An 18237-nucleotide genomic window follows, 5' to 3' on the forward strand; every position below is an offset into this window, starting at 1 on the left:
CTCATATTCTAATTTTCTCATATAACCTCTTAACAGTATTAATATATTTAATATTTTATATTTCCATCTTTGGGATGTTATATTCATTTTCTTCAGTCTTTACCTCCATCAGAAAAAATACACAAGTTCACTTCCCTCCACACACGTTACTTCTAAGAATCTCTAACCAAAATGTTATTTTTTGAGGTAAGGAGAGTTTGTCTCCTCTCCTCATATACTAGCTGATTTACAGACCTATCTCTTAGTCATCACATCTACTCTGTTTCACTTTGTCTTTTCTCTTCTGTGGCCAGAGTGTCAACTGTGTTACTTCTCCCATCCCACGCCCTTTCCTTCTCTTAGAGCTCCACATTTTGTTCCTGCATTTATTCTGAGATGTTCCCAGCTTAGTTCTTTCATTTCCCCTTTCATTGATTGTAACATAGTATATAACAGTGTAACATATAGCATGCTCTTGGGTGAATGCTGTAAGGATGATTTCCATGAAAGCATGATTATATACATACAATTCTTTTTTCTTTTTTTTAAATAACTAAGATCATCAACCTTATCATCCTTCCCTAAACCTCTTTTCCTTAGTGTCCAAACACTAATTTCATTTTGACTTTCTATCTTTACCACCACCCTGAGTGTCCCCATGCTGGTAATCATCTTTGGCTGTCTCTCAATGAAAAGTACTTGGTCAGTAGTTAAGCTCCACTTCCCCTTGCCACAGTGATCTTTCACACATACATTTTCCCAATCCAAACGCTTACCAGTCTGCCACGTTGACGGGAGATGCTAATCTTTCATGGTATCTTGCTAAAGTAAATTATAACATACCCCACAGCCAAAATTTCATGCCTATGGAGAATGAACAGAGCTTTTAGCCATGACTGGTTAATGCAATCACCACAAAGTTTTTCCAGCCTTGCTTCCCGCTTTCTCTCCAGGCACTCATTCTCTAAACCAAATTCAATTTCTCTGCTGCTCTGAAGCACACGTCAAATTTCTTATTTCTGGGGACTCAAATTACTGCAAATAAGTCCCTTGCGTTCTTCCCAACTCAATTAATAATTAGGGTCCCAGTAGTAATTACCATGCCTTGGGACTGGTTTCCATGATAGAAGCAGAACCTCATAATTTATCTTTGACTGAAAGAAGACTTCCATTTTCCTAGCAGGAATACAAAGATTTTCTTCCTTTCTTTTATATTTTTCACATGTTTAGTGAAGGCAAAAATAAATGGCGCAGCCATGTTTTTCTGCATTCTGCCTCTTCCTTTCTGCTCAGTTCCTCCATTTTCTCTGTAGATCTTCAATTGGGTGCTTTTATGGGTAGTTAACTATCTCCTTCTCTGCCAAAGCAGTAGGCACCCAGGACGTGCTCTCACCAATCTTGGCGCATGGTTTTCTCCATGAGGCTCTGCATGGTCCCAGGCACAACCCTCCAGCTTGAGACTTTGGAGTTTGCCTGTCACAATTGCCTTTTCTGAAACCCTTGTTCTCCTCTTTTTCCTTTCCTACCTACCAATCACATGCATGGTGAAATTGCATTGTATACCAGAGATAATTTCATGAGTCAATCACATCCACTCTGCCCATATATCCCCTCCTAAGAGAAGTGGTTTATCCTTCTCTTTTCTTGGAGTCTGTCACTTAGCCCTGGAGGGAGGCTCTGGTCACTGAGCCTGTCCCTTCTCCTCCAGGTCAAAGTGAACTGGACCATGTCAGTCCAGATTGTTTCCCCAGGAATTTATGATTGGAAATAACCCTAGGCTGTGAATGTAGATGTTGCCTTATGTCCACATAGGGAAAAAAAAAAACAAAAAAACAAAAAAAAAAAAACTTACCAACAGAGAAAGGGAAGTAAAGGAGGAAGAGTAAGAAAAACAAGTTGAATAGAAAAAGGCAAAGAACAGAGACCTCATGGCTTTGGATAAGTAGAAAATGGGCAAAATCCCTGATTTTTAATTCCTATGCCCACTTCCATATAAAGCTCATACTCCTGTACCCTTCCCATAGAATCATAGCTGCTTTTAGTGGATTTGGTTTCTTAAGCTCAAATGCCCCCTTACTAAGATCTATCCCTTAAGGTAAAAATAATGATGGTATCGTAAGTAATGATATCCATCGTAAGAGCATTTATTGTGCATTCACTATGCACTAGGCACAATCCTCAACACTTTATATACATGATCACATTCTCATAGATATCGGTGGTATAGGAGTTACTTGATAGGAACATTGACACAAGACAGGTTTGGCCATGTGTCTGGTTGCACAGCTGTTAAGTGGCCTTAACTGACCTTTGAATCTAAAACCACATGCTATGAGCTAATACATAAACCATTCTAAACATGACCTGGTACATGTATGCCAGAGTTCAAGATTGCTAACCCCTTTAGGTGTTTTAGTCACTGGATGGGAGCAGCCACAGAGGGAAATTGGCATGGCAAAGAAACGTCAGGCAGGTTCATATAAAGTCTGCTCTGCAAACTACAGTGGTTGGATGAAGAGCTTAGACTTCAAAGGAACTTGTTAGAAAAGCAATCCTTGGCTCCACCCCACACCTAAAATTGTATCTTATAAGATCCCCCAAGTGGCCTGTATGCACATTCAAGTTTGAGCAAATGTGCTAAGAGACTCACAGTAAATGTTGCCAATGAGCTAAGATGGTATTTTATTTATCTGGTTACTAGAATGATGATGCAGTCTCCAAGATAAATGTTAAGTGCAGCATCAGGTGTCTAGAACTAAAACTGAAAAATGAAAATCAAAACTAAGATTTCAAGGTTCTGCTAAACCCTGTCATTGAAAATACAAGACTTGATCAAGAAGTAACTATTACCCCACCGGAAGCTTTAGCTAGTCTTTTTTGGTTGTCAGCTACAATAACTGTTTCTGTATTGGCTTTTATTTTATTCCATTTTATTGTTACAGGGGATGGGTCTATTTCACCTTACTATGTTGACTCATTGGCTGCTTTCTGTGGCCACCCAGATAACTTTGCAGAAAAGTATCCAAAGTTTGGCTTGTTGTAAGATCATTCTCTGGGCTTAGCTCAGCCTGCCAGCCTTTCTACAGGAATCTAAACTAAGAGATTATTAAAGAGGATACAATGCTCATCTACTTAACATTGGTTCACACTTTTGGCCATGACTGGTGAAAACTTAGACTTTGCAGAATTCCATATTCCAAAATCTGAAATATAAGTGACGACTGTTATTAACTTTAATCTTGAAAAATGTGTAACACCCCAGACATAACAGATCAATATCCCAGAAGTGAGCCAATGGAAGATGTGACTTAAGATGAGAAAAATGGGTATTTCTTGACTTGTACACATGATTTTCATTCACTTGTTTAGAATTTAGCTTATATACTCATTATTTAGAATTTAGCTTATATACTCCAAAGTATGGACATACCAGAAGTCAAAAATTTATGATGGATATAGTAATAATTAACTTCCAAATATCGTCCCATTCTTATCTTTTGCACTACCATAGAAACCCTCCATTGGTCCATCATGTTGTAAGATTTCAGATATGGGTAAGTGGCTCTAAAGATATTGGCATACCTGCAGGCTTTATGGACAAGCCCTTATGAAACCAGAGAGGCCAGAGACAAAAAGAGCAAAGGGAATAATTGTCAAGAAGGGTAATTAGAGAAAGACTGAGGCCCCAAGACAGGAGTCTTTTATTCTGGATTAAGTGAAAATTGTTTTAAAAAATATTAAACAGAACTTGGGCCTAGGGCTTCACATGGATGGGGATAAGGGACACAAACATTAAAGAAGTGAATATCAGAAGAGTTCCCTTGAATACTCCTAACTTCTGGGAGCAAAATATTTTCCGAAGGACCCAAGACTCAGGGGGGCTGTTATTTTGTAGGTTCCTGCAAGTGGTAGGACCGAGGTGGAAAAACCTGGCTCAGTGTCATCTACCAAATGGCAGACATTCAATAGGGACATTACTCTGACCACAGATCAGGTAGGCTATGGCCTCTCTCCACCTTCCAGACCGCTTTATCCACGCCTGCCCCGTGTAAACCTAAATAATTGAAAAGCAATGCTCTCCGAGATTTTCAAAGGTCTCCACCCAGTTCAGTGCATGTACTTTGCTTTCAATTCTCCCCACCCCCACCCACACACCTAGAATTTCCCCTCCTGCACCTCTGTCTTCCTCTGTCTTCCTCTGTCTTTGGTTAGGTCTCTCTGGTCTCTTGTTCTCTCCTCTTCTCATGCCAACCATGGAACAAACTGGATGCCTTCTGTTCTGTGTCCTACACCCTTACTGTGATTTTTTTTAAATGAAATATATTTCAGCAACCCTACTCAGAAGCACATAATTGACAAAAGAAGCTGGGCCCTCCCCAACACAGTACAAGCCTTTCATTCTTTCTCAGTTTGCTCTTTTTCCACTTCTACTCCACCATTGCCCCCTCCTGCTTCACTGGAAGATCTTGACAGTGAATTCCTTAGACTTTGTCCTTCTATTCCTTTCTGCTGTCTTCTTGGGGAACAAAAAGGTCTTTCCTAAGGTATATCTCAGAGGCATGTGGATGGCTCAGTCAGTTAAGCCTCTGACTCTTAATTTGCCCTCAGGTCATGATCTCAGGGTTTGTGAGTTTGAGCCCCATATAGGGCTCTGCACTGACCATTCAGAGCCTGCTTGGGATTCTCACTTCCCCTCCTCCTGCTCTCGTGCATGCTCTCAAAAATATTTTAAAAAGTGATCACATCTTAGTTACTATACTTAGAAGAATCTCTTAGAGGATTATCTTATCTCCTAAATCAGGGTCTCATTGGCTCTTATTTGTAAAATCTTTTGTAGTACTATTTAATAAAATCTAATATTTCTCAGCTTCAACTTGAAAGTTGGGAGATCTTATCTTTTGTGCTTAGAGGTTTCTGATGCTTATAGCCTTCAATTACAATCTTTTCAATGATCTTTCCATCCTCAATGATTGTGTGATGATCTATGACTTTAAGAAAGAGAAGAGATTCCTCAATGATAGTTATGACACTCTTTGTAAACACAAAAAGGGCAGCCTTTTAGTTTGAGTCCAAGGCTCAACAGATCTGGCTTCTCCATAAATGTCTGTCCTTCTTGTTTTGTACATAAACTGTTGGCTGTTTTTTAAAAGCCTAAGTAAAGATGTAGAACACTTGAGAAGCTTCTGAAACACTCTTGGACTATTATTAGTTTTCTATCTTATAAGGTTTCTGGGAATAACTCTTTGTTCCTTCACTGCCCTGTACTTGTGGGTATTTCATCACAGAACAGTGGTCAAATGTATGGGCTTTGGTGAAAGATAGCTTAGTTTAAATCACAGTTTCTACTGTGTGACTATGGATGAGTTACTTAACCTTTCTGCCTTTGTTTCACCATTTGAAAAATAGGTACACAATTGTCTATCACAGAAAAATGTTAAGAATTGAAGTTCAAGATAATTCTTTTCAGCTGTCTATATAAGAAATAGATATTATTGCTATTATGTTATTATATGGCTATGTACTTTGCACTTCCAACTACATTGTAAATCCCCTGAAGTCAGGTATTTGCACTAATCAAATACAACATAAATTTATACCAAATGTTTGAGGCAAGCCACTTAAAGGTATGAAAAGAATATGCTCCATATATTTAAGGCATTCATAATTGGTGGTAAAGAATCAATAAATATTAACATGTTCTTGGGTTTTAGAGGCATTATTTTCCTTCATTAAATCAAGTTTCATGCGTTACATATAATTTGAATACATATAAATTATTCCTACTAGTTCTGAATTAAAATATAACAAATATAAACATGTAGTTAGATATGCTGAATGCAAATGCAGTATTGACAACATTTACATTTTGTATGTAATTTTTAAAAAGTCTGTGGTGCACTTAGGACAACTCTCCTCCAAAATCCTAGTCCAGTATTTAATGGTATTTGGACTAACTGTACATTTCAAAACACATTATGAGCTTAACGCATTTGACACAGACTTTAAGTGAGGTTACATACTGCTTATGTTGAAATTAAAAATGCAAAGGAGTTCGGATCTATTGAGTACCAATGGAATTCTTAATGGTTTTTCTTTGCTTCTCTCTTAATAGAATATCATCCCAGTTAATGCCATCCTAATCAAACTAAGAAGAAAATGTTTGATGTTAAGCCTCAGAATTATAGAATCGTATAATTTGGAGACGGGAGTAAAAAACTAAAAGACAAATTGACCCCCCTGATTTTATAGATGAGAAAACTGAGGCCTGAAACATTCCTTTCAATTAAGACTGTTTTCAAAACAACATTCATGCCCCTCGAGTTATTTACTCTAGTTTTATCATTTATTTTCATGCTGTTCAACTCAAAAGACCTGATGGTCCTTTGGAGGAACACATACTCAGAAAGGCCCCTCTGAGTCTTGGGGGGGGGGGGGAGCGAATTTCCCTTTGTGGTATCAGAGCCAGGGGCTAGTGGTTTTCCTTTGGGTATTTTTTAAGACAACACTATCATGTAACATCTGGGACCAGAAAGAGATCTTTATGGTATATATTTTATAGATCTTTTCTTCTTAGATTTTCTTCTTCCTCTAATTAGTAAATGGCTAAGAAGTGCTAGATTCCTGTGTGAGCCCCTTTAAACATATGCTTGAAACATTAGTAATTCATTTTCCAGTTACACTTAAATACAATTTGGAAGTGCGCTGTTTAAAACTTTGATACACTCAAGCCATGAAAACGAGTTTTTCAAGAGGTGTGATACTTAAGGAAGTCCCAACCTACATTGCCAAGGTATTTACAAGGGCTCATTGTGACTAATCACTTTAACCTAAAGGAATAGGATTGGTCATAAAACCCCCAAATCATACCTTAATTACTTGGGAGTTGTAATGGACCTTTACCTCTATCTCTATAAAGCTGTACTTAACATATTTATTTCTAAAATAATAAAGCACTGCCTCTGATCTTTAAAAGTACTGGACGGGGGGAGGATTCGGGGAGCTGGTGTTGCCCGTCGGTGGTAGGAATCAAGGTAAATAGTGCGAAACAATATGAAATACTGATACTCTGCTTATAAGGCCCTTTTAGAAATTAAGTTACCAATAACCTCAGTTGATTCCAACTGGGTTAATTTAAAAATATTAAAATAGACGCTAAAGACTCTCCCTGCCCCCCTCCCAACCCTCCCTCCTTCTAAAGCTCTCACTCTCTCCGAGTAGCAGGTTCCAGCAAGTGCCTGGAATCTAGTCTCTTTGAGGAGAGGAGCACTACCACAGCAGGGCGTTCCCAGCTGCTAGGAACCTGCAGACACCTGGCGTGGTTCTTCAGGGCTCTAGAGACTTCTGTCTTGGGCTGTACGCAAAGGCTGCGAGCAGTCAGAAGGGTTTCCTGTGTGTCAGCAACTTCACTTTGCCGGATAGCTGGCGGAAGAGCGAGGGAGCACTCCCGGGCCAATCGCTCCCCAGCAGCCAGTCGGACCGTGCGCCCCCTCGCCGCCTCTGGTAGCTGCGGAGGGGGAGAGGCTGAGCGCGGTGGCTCGGTCACGGTGAAGATCTCCACAGAAGCCTCTTCTGACTCCAGGCGGACGCCCGGGAAAGCGCTGGCTAACCACGGGTCTGGCTCTGCCAGGCACGCCCCTAGCCTCCCGGGAGCGGTCTCACCCGGGTGCCCAAACTCCGCCCACCCTCGCAGGGAGCCCGCCTGCCCCCTGCACTCACCCGAGCGGGGCCTTGAGGAGGGGCCGCGAGCTGCACGGAGGCTGAACACAACACAGAAGCGCACGGGTGTGCGGTGACGCGCGCGATCCGATGGCCCCCAGAGGCTGAGCGCTGGGGGCCGTGCAGGAAACGGCGCGGGGCCCTGAAATGAGCTGCTTGATCACAAGGTAGGGAGAAAAGAAGATGCCCAACCCAACTTGATCTTTGGGGACAGCAAGCTGGGGAGTGCCTTTGTCCCCTACTGAGTGCGGCACTGCGAGTTTGGCTCGACCTCGGGCACACGCGCTCTGAGCTCTCCGGTGCGGACTCGCGGCCCCTTCGGAAAGTTGTCGGTGCCCCGTGCGCCCTATTGCATAACCTCAGCACGGTGGCCAGGCGGGGAAGTTGGTGGCCCGGCTGCCAGCCCAGCTTGGTCTCGGCAGCAGGGTGGATTTCATGGCCCGCAGGGCCGGAGCCGGCGTGGGCGAGCCCGCGTGTGCCCCCTCCGGTGGGGATCCCGCGCACCCGCTGCCTTCAGCTCACGCGCTGTTCCGATGCTCGGTGCGCCCTTGGCCGCTGCCGCCCTCTCACCGCTGCTTGCCCCTAGGAGCCGCCGCGTGAGTCTGGGAAGAGAGAATGACCGAGGGGCCGTGGCCGGCTGTCCCCAACGGGACGGACGCTACCTTCCTGGCTGGCCCGGGCTGGCCCTGGGGGAACAGCACGGCAGCCTCCACGGCTGCGGTGGCGGCAGCCTCCTTCGCCTGCTCGCTGACCAAGACGGGCTTCCAGTTCTACTACCTGCCGGCTGTCTACATCTTGGTGTTCATTATCGGCTTCCTGGGCAACAGCGTGGCCATCTGGATGTTCGTCTTCCACATGAAGCCGTGGAGCGGCATCTCCGTGTACATGTTCAACTTGGCCCTGGCAGACTTCTTGTACGTTCTGACGCTGCCCGCGCTCATCTTCTACTACTTCAACAAGACAGACTGGATCTTTGGGGACGCCATGTGTAAGCTGCAGAGGTTCATCTTCCATGTGAACCTCTACGGCAGCATCTTGTTCCTAACCTGCATCAGCGCGCACCGGTACAGCGGCGTGGTGTACCCCCTCAAGTCTCTGGGCAGGCTCAAGAAGAAGAACGCGGTCTACATCAGCGTGCTGGTGTGGCTCATCGTGGTGGTGGGGATCTCGCCCATCCTCTTCTACTCGGGTACCCAGGTCCGGAAAAACAAAACCATCACCTGCTACGACACCACCTCAGACGAGTACCTGCGAAGTTATTTTATCTACAGCATGTGCACGACCGTGGCCATGTTCTGTGTCCCCTTGGTGCTAATTCTGGGCTGTTACGGATTGATTGTGAGAGCTCTGATCTACAACGACCTGGACAACTCGCCGCTGAGGAGGAAATCCATTTACTTGGTGATTATTGTACTGACTGTTTTCGCTGTCTCTTACATCCCTTTCCATGTGATGAAAACAATGAATTTGCGGGCCCGGCTGGATTTTCAGACACCAGAAATGTGTGCTTTCAATGACAGGGTTTATGCCACTTACCAGGTGACACGAGGTCTAGCAAGTCTCAACAGTTGTGTGGACCCCATTCTCTATTTCTTGGCAGGAGATACTTTCAGAAGGAGACTGTCCCGGGCCACCAGGAAGGCTTCCAGAAGAAGTGAGGCCAACTTGCAATCCAAGAGTGAAGACATGACCCTCAATATTTTATCTGAGTTCAAACAGAATGGAGATACAAGCTTGTGAAGATAACAAGAATCACCGAAAACCCACTTTTGTAACATGGTAGGATGCTTAATACAGCCAAATGCTTTCTTCCCCTTTAAGTGTCTAGTAAGTTGAGAGAAAAATCAGTCCAAGAGACTAGGAAGTTAAAAAACCAAGAAAAACAAGAGAAACACCCACCCCCACACTTAGCATGTTGGGGGTTCACTTTCAAGGCCTCTGTTTCTAACTAAAAGTATGTAAAATAAAGTTATACTGTCCTAGTTAAACATTTACTTTCTCATCTGCCCTTAGAATTTACAAGCCGTTCTGCTTAAATGCACTGAGTACTAGCCCTATTTTGATATTAATAATTTCTCTAAGAGAACTGATCACTTGAAACTGAGTTGTCAGTGATCCATGGTGGGAACAAGCTGAAACTCGACATTCTCAAAGTTAACACAGTAGAGCAAAAATGCTAAACTCAATTCATTGAATATCAGATGAAGAGATCTCAGCTGGGTGTCCCTTTGGTCCTCTAAACATAGGTGGTGGCTGGCTGGGTTTCTTTGGAGAATTGAATAGCAAAGTCACTTCTTTTAAAAACCTAAAAAGTGATTATTTCCCATTTACTTGTAGAAAACTGCTCACTGTTAGGTGTTAAATGTTTGGTGTTAGAAGCCTGCATAAATTACCTTACAGGTAAATTGCTTTGGGAACAATCAAAGTTCATGTACGTTCCGTGTAAACACTGACCTCTTAGACTTCCTGTGATAAAGAACATTTATTTGTACCACTGTTGTGCAATGCCTTAGGAGTTTGGGTTCCAGTACAAATGCTCACTCATAGCTGTAAAAACAATGTAAAAAAATCACAGATAAATTACAGACCAAGGTTGAGGAATGTTGAACAAGACGATGATGATATTATCAGTGGGAGATGGTTGACAGTTATTCACAATGCAAGGTTGTAAACATAGTCTCAAATGAGGGAGTGAGGAAAAGACACCTTTTTTTCTTTTTTTTAGAGGAGACTATTTTAAAATAAGGACGTTAAGTGGTGTAAAGCTCTTTTTTTGCCTCTTAAAAATAATGGGAAAATGTGATTTGCAAAAAAGGCAGTAGACTTTGTACAATTTATGTTGATAGAATGAAAAGCTGTAATTATTTAATGGATCTTACATCTTCTTATTTAAAGGGAAAAAAACCCTGCAACTATAGGGGAAAGGGAAAAATACAGGGAATTCTATCTATGGGCTACCTAAGTACTATACCACTGAAAAGTTCTGAAAACTACACATCAGGCTAATAGTTTAAGAGAAGATTACTGGTCGTTTATTTTATTTCCTCTGCCAGGCACAAATGAAAGCTTCAGTAATTTTAATAAGTTTTCAATGAATATTGAATTTAAATGAATAGTGAATATTGCATTTCTAGCCACTGAATCAGGTCAAATTTTGTATGATGGAGAATAGTTAAGGTGAGGGAACACAATTTCTAACTCGTAACAAATCTAGCATCAACAGAAGTTCTGTCAAAATTAGCCTCAATGAAATCCAATCTGATAGCTTGCAACTGTTGGTGAAATAACTTGTTTGAAAGCATTTGGTAAGTAAAGCAATTTGGAGGCTGTCTTCAGGCAAGAAGCTGTGAGATGTAGGGACAGGACAATGGGGGCTTGATTTCAGTTGTAGTGCCCGAGTGGCCTGTGCATTTGTGAGACATTCAGAGACTTGCTTCAGTTTATCCAGTCTCGGGCCACTAACATCAATGAAGAAAAGCAGTGTTAAGCCTTACTAAAAAGTGCTTTTTTTTTTTCTTAATATATGTTTAGGTTAATGCACAGAATTACAAAAGCCGTATCAAAAAGAAACCAGGTAGATGTCCTACCTCCACTGCCCCAATTTTGAGGAAGGAAGTTAGTCAAGGTTCTCTTGGTTAGGATTCTCCAAAGCATTCACTAAAAGAAAAGGTATAAAATAGATCATTATTGTATTATCCCTGCTAAGCATCATGATCAGTGCCACAAGATTAATATCACTACACTGACCAAGATGGAAATTTCAAACCCCATATCAGTCTTGAACTCACAAGCTAAAGGTATGCATTTGTATAGTATTTCCTCACCATTCACTTTAGTTTTCTTTCTTTCAGGTCTTGGGATGCCAGCATGGTTGAATACATGTTCCACACATTGTTTCAGCTCCCAGAGAGCTTTCTTTTGGAGTGTGGATCCAGTGAGGTGGCCAGTGCCTGGAAAAGCCCTTTTACTTCTTGGCATGTTTTTTCCAGTGTTTCTTCTTCATACATCACACAGTGGACAATGATAACTTGTGAATACACGCCAAATAGTAACAAGAACGATCTTGCCCAACCCCTTCTAGGCACAAAGAGGTCTCTGGGAAGAATCTGTCCTAATGGTAAAAACATACAGAGGGTCAAGACTATTGGCTAGAGATCTGATAACGTAATGAGGTAAGCAGGCATTTTAATGGTAAAGGCAGAAATCTATTGGCATTTGGATGAAAGCACTGCCAAAATTATCAAACTAAATTTCACACTACAAAACTATTTTAATGCCAAGTTGAAGGTAGTTTATGGCTTACCAGTTGGCATCTTTGACTCTTTAAACATCACCGTACACTTGGATTAAAATGATAAAAAGACAGACCAAGAAGAGATACAGCAAAGGGTAGGTTTCAGAATTAAAAACATGACCTCACCACTCAGCCAACTGTGGAACTCTTGACCCATTCAATACCATTCTCCATGGATTAAAAAAGTTGGATGATATCCATCTGTTGGAACCTCAGGGGATGTGGTAAAGCCTGAAAACTACAGCCAGCCAGAGGTGCATGAAATCTGCTACTGTATTTTCCAGGACCCTTTGATTCCAGTCCTTGGCTAAAAATTCTCACAAAGTTCACCAATCATGATGTGGACCTATGACCCATAAGTTTTCTCAATCGACTCCAAACAGTACAGTAAACTGCCTTTGGATACAAGAGATGTCCGTGCTCAGAGCAGCTGGAATTGGACTAGTGAAAATAAAGATATGTAAGTAGTTAGGAATCTACTAAAGCTTTAACTTAGCTGGGCACAGTGTAACTAACATAGTATTTATGGATGGAGCTCACAGTCCTTCAGTTGTACAGATTGAAAAACTTTTTTGCAAGATCAAATATGCTGATGTAAGATTATATTTATTATGATGTATAATAGGTCACACTCGTGTATTTTACATTATGTGTTGCATAGATAAAATGAATTACTGTATAGTATGCTTTTCAAATATCAGTATCTTGAAATGTTCAAGTCTTAAGATTTTGATCTAAAATATGAATGTTTTATGATCAAAGTGGTTAATTTTCTCTAGAAATGCTTTTGCATGTTTACCTTTTTATTTAGGGTTCTATATATACACATAATTGGGTGTCAAACTCTCATAAGCTCAATAGCAAATACAAAATATCTTTGCCAGACTAAGACTTACTGTCTATATTTTATATGACATAGTCAAGTTTCTATTGTCTTTAAAGAACATTTAGAAGTGTGCCCCCAAATATGGTTGAAGCTTCCATTTCTAATGCAAAACCTTGTGCTAAATTCAAAGTAGATCTTACATTTTAGAAGTCTGGAGGAATGGGCATTACAGATCTATCAGAATTTAAGGAAAACCTAGGGAAATCAGGAGAGAAAAAGGCAGCTGGTGCAATCAGTTACTGTCCTCAGTTCTGCTTACATTTTTGTGTTGTAATCGTGTACTCTTAATTACTTTGAGATGGAGTTTCTAAGTAACACACTACCACCAAGTTCAAGACTGCTATTTAATGTTTTAGGTGTTCAGTTGGTAACTTGAATTTCAAGTTTTATAGTGATAACTGTGTATGATTTGGCTGCTGAATTGTTACAATTTTTTATTATGTTGTACATTGTATCATACACATCATTGCAAATTAATATGAAGGGGAATATATGTTACATATCAAAATTTGTGACTTTGAATTCTAGTATGTTTTTGTGTTTTTGCAAAAATGTTTATTTTTATATTATCTGTGATTTTAACATAGTTGGACTAGATTTCTTTGTGATTAGTAGTTTCATTGAATGAGCAGTATGGAAACAGTGTTACTTGACATTTTGAGCCTTCTCAGGTTTATCTAAATCAATGGTAGCTTAACAAATTCCAGACTAACTGTATGTAATTGTGTTTTTAATAAAAGGAATGTATATTTCCTATAATTTTGCATGCATGAGTGTACAATATTGTGTTTGTATATGTGTTCTAAGGCATGCAGTAACTTTGTATCTGCTATTTATAATAGGAAAGCTTTGATATGATCACCATCAACAGAATTGAACCTACTATAGACAATTAAAACTGAAAGTCTCAATAAAACTATGAAATGTGATTGGATGGCTTTCATGTTATTATTATAGTGTTAAAACTCCTAAGTTTCACCAAACTTTGACATACACTATGCTGACTGACACAGTATGTATTTCTTAAGCTGTGGCCTAGGGAAATGTTAAAGAATTCTGGTATAGGCTAATTTATAAGATTATTTATGTTGAGGAAAAATACAGAATCAATACCTATCTTCATACTAGTTTTAAATGTTAGCTATAATCTTTTCTCCTTTAATTTTTAATCCATGGAAGTGATAATACTAATAATTCTTTGTGGTTTCTGCTTATCCATTAGCCTATATTGCCTGCATCTTTCAATTTTATTAAAATATATGTCGAGTCTTGTATAGTGATAAAGTGTAGAGTTGAAGGGGAGCATGCTTAAACCGTTACCTTTTTTTTTCCTTGGCAGAGAAGGTAAGTGCACAATGGTCCTGTGTTGAGTTTTCTGGTCGTCTGCTAAGACAGGTGCCCCGTCACAGAATCCTGTGGGTAGTAAAGTGTAAATTACTTGCAGCTTTAAGGTACAGTTTTAACTCCTTAATTAGCTATACTAGAATCTTCCCTTACTAAAATCAGCTAGGTAGAGTTTTGTGGGTGTGTATGTTTATTTAGTGCATGCACAGAAATAATACAGAAAGTCATATTTTTCTGATTTAAGAATTTACCACGAAGCTGTGAGAATGTTTTGATTTTCAAAGTCACGTTGGGATTAGAGTCAGACAGAGAACCTTCATTCCCTGTAAGTAAATACTCCTGCTTTTATTTATTTTTTTATTTATTTTTTTTAAGTTTATTTTTGAGACAGAGAGAGACAGAGCATGAACGGGGGAGGGGCAGAGAGAGAGGGAGACACAGAATCGGAAGCAGGCTCCAGGCTCTGAGCCATCAGCCCAGAGCCCGACGCGGGGCTCAAACTCACGGACCGCAAGATTGTGACCTGAGCCGAAGTCGGACGCTTAACCGACTGAGCCACCCAGGCGCCCCAATACTCCTGCTTTTAAATTCTTTTATTTTAATAAGCCAAAAGTTTATGCTCTTTTCAGAATGCTGAGAATTTTGCCCCCAGATATGGTCAGAGTTCCCAGTTCCAAATGTAAAAAATAATTCAAAGTAGATCTGTCATGGTTTAGAAGTCTGATGGGATGAGGCATGAAAGATACAACAGATGTCACTACACATCCATACTGATGTTACTCCCATGCTTACTTGCTTTAACCCTATAAGGTTATGCTGCTTTGGGGTGGACCCTGGGGACTGACCTCTTCAACTAGCATAGTTGCTGGGACAGATCCGTGGATGCAGTCAGGCCCTGGGGCTGAGCAGCTGACAGTATTGCAGCCCCTTAAAAATAGACCTGGATAAAGGCGTAGGACCACAGGAGGCATGTGGGGCCAGTCAGTACTGCACACGGAGGAAACATGCACTGCCTTTCCGGATTACCTGATGAGGAAAAATCACCAGTATCAAGGTGGGAAATCCTCAATCCACTGAAACAGAGGCCGTGGAGATGATCTGATTTAATCCTATCACCTTGATTTGATGGTGAGAGTACAGGTTTCCATTCAAAAGTGGAGCAACAAGGAACTCAGGATTCTCACTCCTGCTTGCACATTCCTTCCACATTGCAGGACTCTTCAAACCGTAGATTTTGACCCGTTAGTGGGTGATGATGAGCTCTCTTTAACAAAACAAAATAGATCAGACTCCATTACTCAGTAAGGCTTTGTGATTTTTCATTTCAGAAACACATGCTGTATTGATACACATGTTATTTGTATGTACTTGTGTCTCGGGTCACAGTGGGCGTTTGATTTCTTAGAGGTCATTTGATTTCTCTGAGGACCTAGTCAAAAAACATAAACTACACTACTCAGTACAGGTATGGGGTTACAAGAATAGGGTATGAGAGATTTTTTTTTTCAAAATGACTTTTAAATAAAGAGGGACTTGGTTGTTAATTTTGTTATATGTGTCCTCTTTTTACAATACTTGTTAAGATCACATTTGCAACTCCCAAAGAGACAGCATTCAGCTTACATTTTACATCTAAGCTTACATCAGCAAGGAGAGCTATTTGTAGCATAGATACTATAATTGAAACAGATGTATGTAAACTTTGAAGCTTAGCTCTTCATACCAGTCTCATTGGTATGAAAAGTTAACAGTAAAACAGTAAATGTCCACTATGTTCAAGAGTAGCAGCTTTGCACTCAAAATGTCTTAGGTTTGAACCAAATTCTACCACTTACTACTTGTGTACCTTGGACAGTTGCTTACCTCTTCTGGCTTTGTGTTCAATTATAAATTGGGCATAAAATGGCAGCTCAAAGATGTTGGGAGAATTACATGAAATAAAAAAATGCAAGGCACTTCACAATATACCCTCAGTAAATGTCAGCTATATCATTCTTGAGGCTGCTAAGGACTTTGCCACCCCATATGCTGTTTTGTTGCTGTTGTTTGTTTCTATTACTATTTTTATTTCTGTTATGTTCTTTCATGCCGTGGAGACTTTGTGGGTCTCCTAGAATTTCTTGTTGTGGACTTGAGTGCATATATTTCCTTTTGGACTCTCCATTGAATATCTGAGGTCAGGTAATAAGCAAGTGTTCAACTTTTTTGATGTTTTGCATCGTGATATACACTGTGTGGAACAAAGATGCAAATCAAAATGTGTGCAGCTAAAAATATATCAACAAGAAGAGTATGCTGACCTTTTTAGCTGGGCTTCACCTCTCAGATTCAGTCTATTTTCAGTTGCCACAGTCCAAAGTCTGATCTTCCGTTTGGCAGATACAGAAACTTGATCTCAACAGTTCACCTAGAGTTCACCAACTCTGGAGCACTGACTCACACCAAGAAAACTGACAAGAGAATCATTTACCAACCAGAACACCAGTTTATGAATATACCATGGTTACATCCCAGTCACAATAAGACATATGCCTGTTGTTCAATTTAATTATAGATCAAAAAGTTGCCTACAGAGCTTAAAATAAAAACACAGAGGTGATATTCTTGAATGGCATTTTCAGTGAGACAGATAATCTGGAAGAATTGCCTATCCCTGAAGACACTGGTTATAATAATCAGTATCCATCCTATATAAAAAAATTCTGCCTTGCTGAAATAGCTTAGCATGTAGATTTCACATTTGCTTATTTTCTTTCAAAATCAGTCACCATCATTATTACTACTTTCCTTGCAAAATGTAGTTTAGTAATATCTCCCTGTTGTGGTGTGGTGGTATTTAAGCCTGCAGTGCTTGCTAAGTTGGAGATATCTAAAAGATATGCAGTCAGAAACGTATACTATGCCATTACAAATGCCATTCCGAAGTTCAGGACAAAGTTGTAGCAAAAGATCGAGGTTTGGAAATTGTCCATTCACAAATGATAACTACGGGGAGGGGGTAAACCATAGGCCTACCGACATTGGGATGACAGAGGAGAATACTGAACAGAAAGAACTGGAATCCTAGAAGATTCACAACAGCCTCCTGAGGAAATCGGTCTCAGAAGACAGTTTCAGTGAGGAGGTAAGTCTGTGTCACTTGTTACAGAAAGGACTATCAAGAGTCTGTTAGAGTCATAAAAATAGTAATTATTTCTGAGTACTAAAGTGTTTTGGTGAAGAGATTGAGGAAAACAAATTAGTACTTTGAGGAGAAAACAGAGACAGAAAAAGCTATAAAGAGACATTGCTTGATAATGCCAAAGGGAAATGTCCATGGGGGAAATTGAAGTAGATGGATGACATCAAAAGGACAAAGGGGAGGAGCACCTGGGTGGCTTAGTCAGTTAAGCATCTGACTGTTGGTTTTGGCTCAGGTCATGATCTCATGGTTGTGAGTTTGAGCCCAGGATCAGGCTCTGCATTGACAGAGTAGAACCTACTTGGGATTCTCTCTCTCCCTCTTTCTCTGCCCCTCCCCAGCTTGTGCCCTCTCTCTCAGTAAATAAAACTTAAAAAAAAAAAAAAAAAAGAAAGAAAAAGACAAAGGGGAAGGCGTAGTCTAGGGAAGGAGTGGATGTGGGTACTGAAGTTGAACACTATCATAGTAGAGGACAGAAGTTAACTGTGAGGCTAGGGCATTGGCTGGGTCACTAGGTGATAGGAATATTATAGGGCAAAAAGATTACAGGGTCAGATATGAAGGTTGGTAGATGGCAGCAATGAGTAAGAGGGCAACTAGCGGGAGCTAGAATACCTATCCCTTCTCTAGTGTGTAAAGGTGGCAAGATAAAAGTGGCCTCTATGGGGAAAATGAGTAAGAGAGATATTTTACTGAGGAGTTGTTAGCAGCTTTTAGGAAGAGATGCCTGTGAGTATAGAACCTTCCTTTAGAAGGAATTGTGTCTCTAGAACACAGTCCCAAAAAAGGGAAGAGATATATATGGTCAATAAAGGGTAGAAATGGGAGGAGAGGGGA

At 40.5% G+C, this 18237-nt stretch overlaps 1 protein-coding gene and 2 long non-coding RNA genes across 4 annotated transcripts; 1 reads left to right on the forward strand and 2 right to left on the reverse strand.

The window, feature by feature from the left end:
* Positions 1-7500: 7500 nt before the first annotated feature.
* Positions 7501-13804, forward strand: P2RY1 (purinergic receptor P2Y1). 2 transcript variants are annotated; one of them, XM_058730270.1, is made up of 3 exons: positions 7501-7862; positions 8282-9474; positions 11547-13804. In XM_058730270.1, the coding sequence occupies exon 2, from the start codon at positions 8311-8313 to the stop codon at positions 9433-9435; it is 1125 nt and encodes a 374-aa protein (XP_058586253.1). In that variant the 5' UTR covers positions 7501-7862; positions 8282-8310; the 3' UTR covers positions 9436-9474; positions 11547-13804. The 2 variants fall into 2 exon arrangements, with proteins under 2 accessions (XP_058586253.1, XP_058586252.1); XM_058730269.1 differs by having other exon boundaries at positions 7501-9474.
* On the reverse strand, positions 9924-11617 carry LOC131512044 (uncharacterized). The gene is made up of 3 exons (XR_009261888.1): positions 11520-11617; positions 11283-11352; positions 9924-10242 (listed from the first exon to the last, which is right to left on the reverse strand). It is a non-coding gene; the product is annotated as an uncharacterized LOC131512044 (long non-coding RNA).
* A 381-nt stretch (positions 13805-14185) lies between the features above and the next one.
* Positions 14186-17702, reverse strand: LOC131511365 (uncharacterized). The gene is made up of 3 exons (XR_009261484.1): positions 16520-17702; positions 15246-15483; positions 14186-14288 (listed from the first exon to the last, which is right to left on the reverse strand). It is a non-coding gene; the product is annotated as an uncharacterized LOC131511365 (long non-coding RNA).
* Between the last annotated feature and the right edge of the window lie 535 nt (positions 17703-18237).

This window comes from Neofelis nebulosa, chromosome 5, assembly GCF_028018385.1.
Source record: "Neofelis nebulosa isolate mNeoNeb1 chromosome 5, mNeoNeb1.pri, whole genome shotgun sequence".
Classification (NCBI taxonomy): domain Eukaryota; kingdom Metazoa; phylum Chordata; class Mammalia; order Carnivora; family Felidae; genus Neofelis; species Neofelis nebulosa.

What these genes read in the sequence shown, in the direction of transcription:
- P2RY1 (XM_058730269.1), top strand. Translation starts at nt 8,311, where the DNA reads ATGACCGAGGGGCCGTGGCCGGCTGTCCCCAACGGGACGGACGCTACC.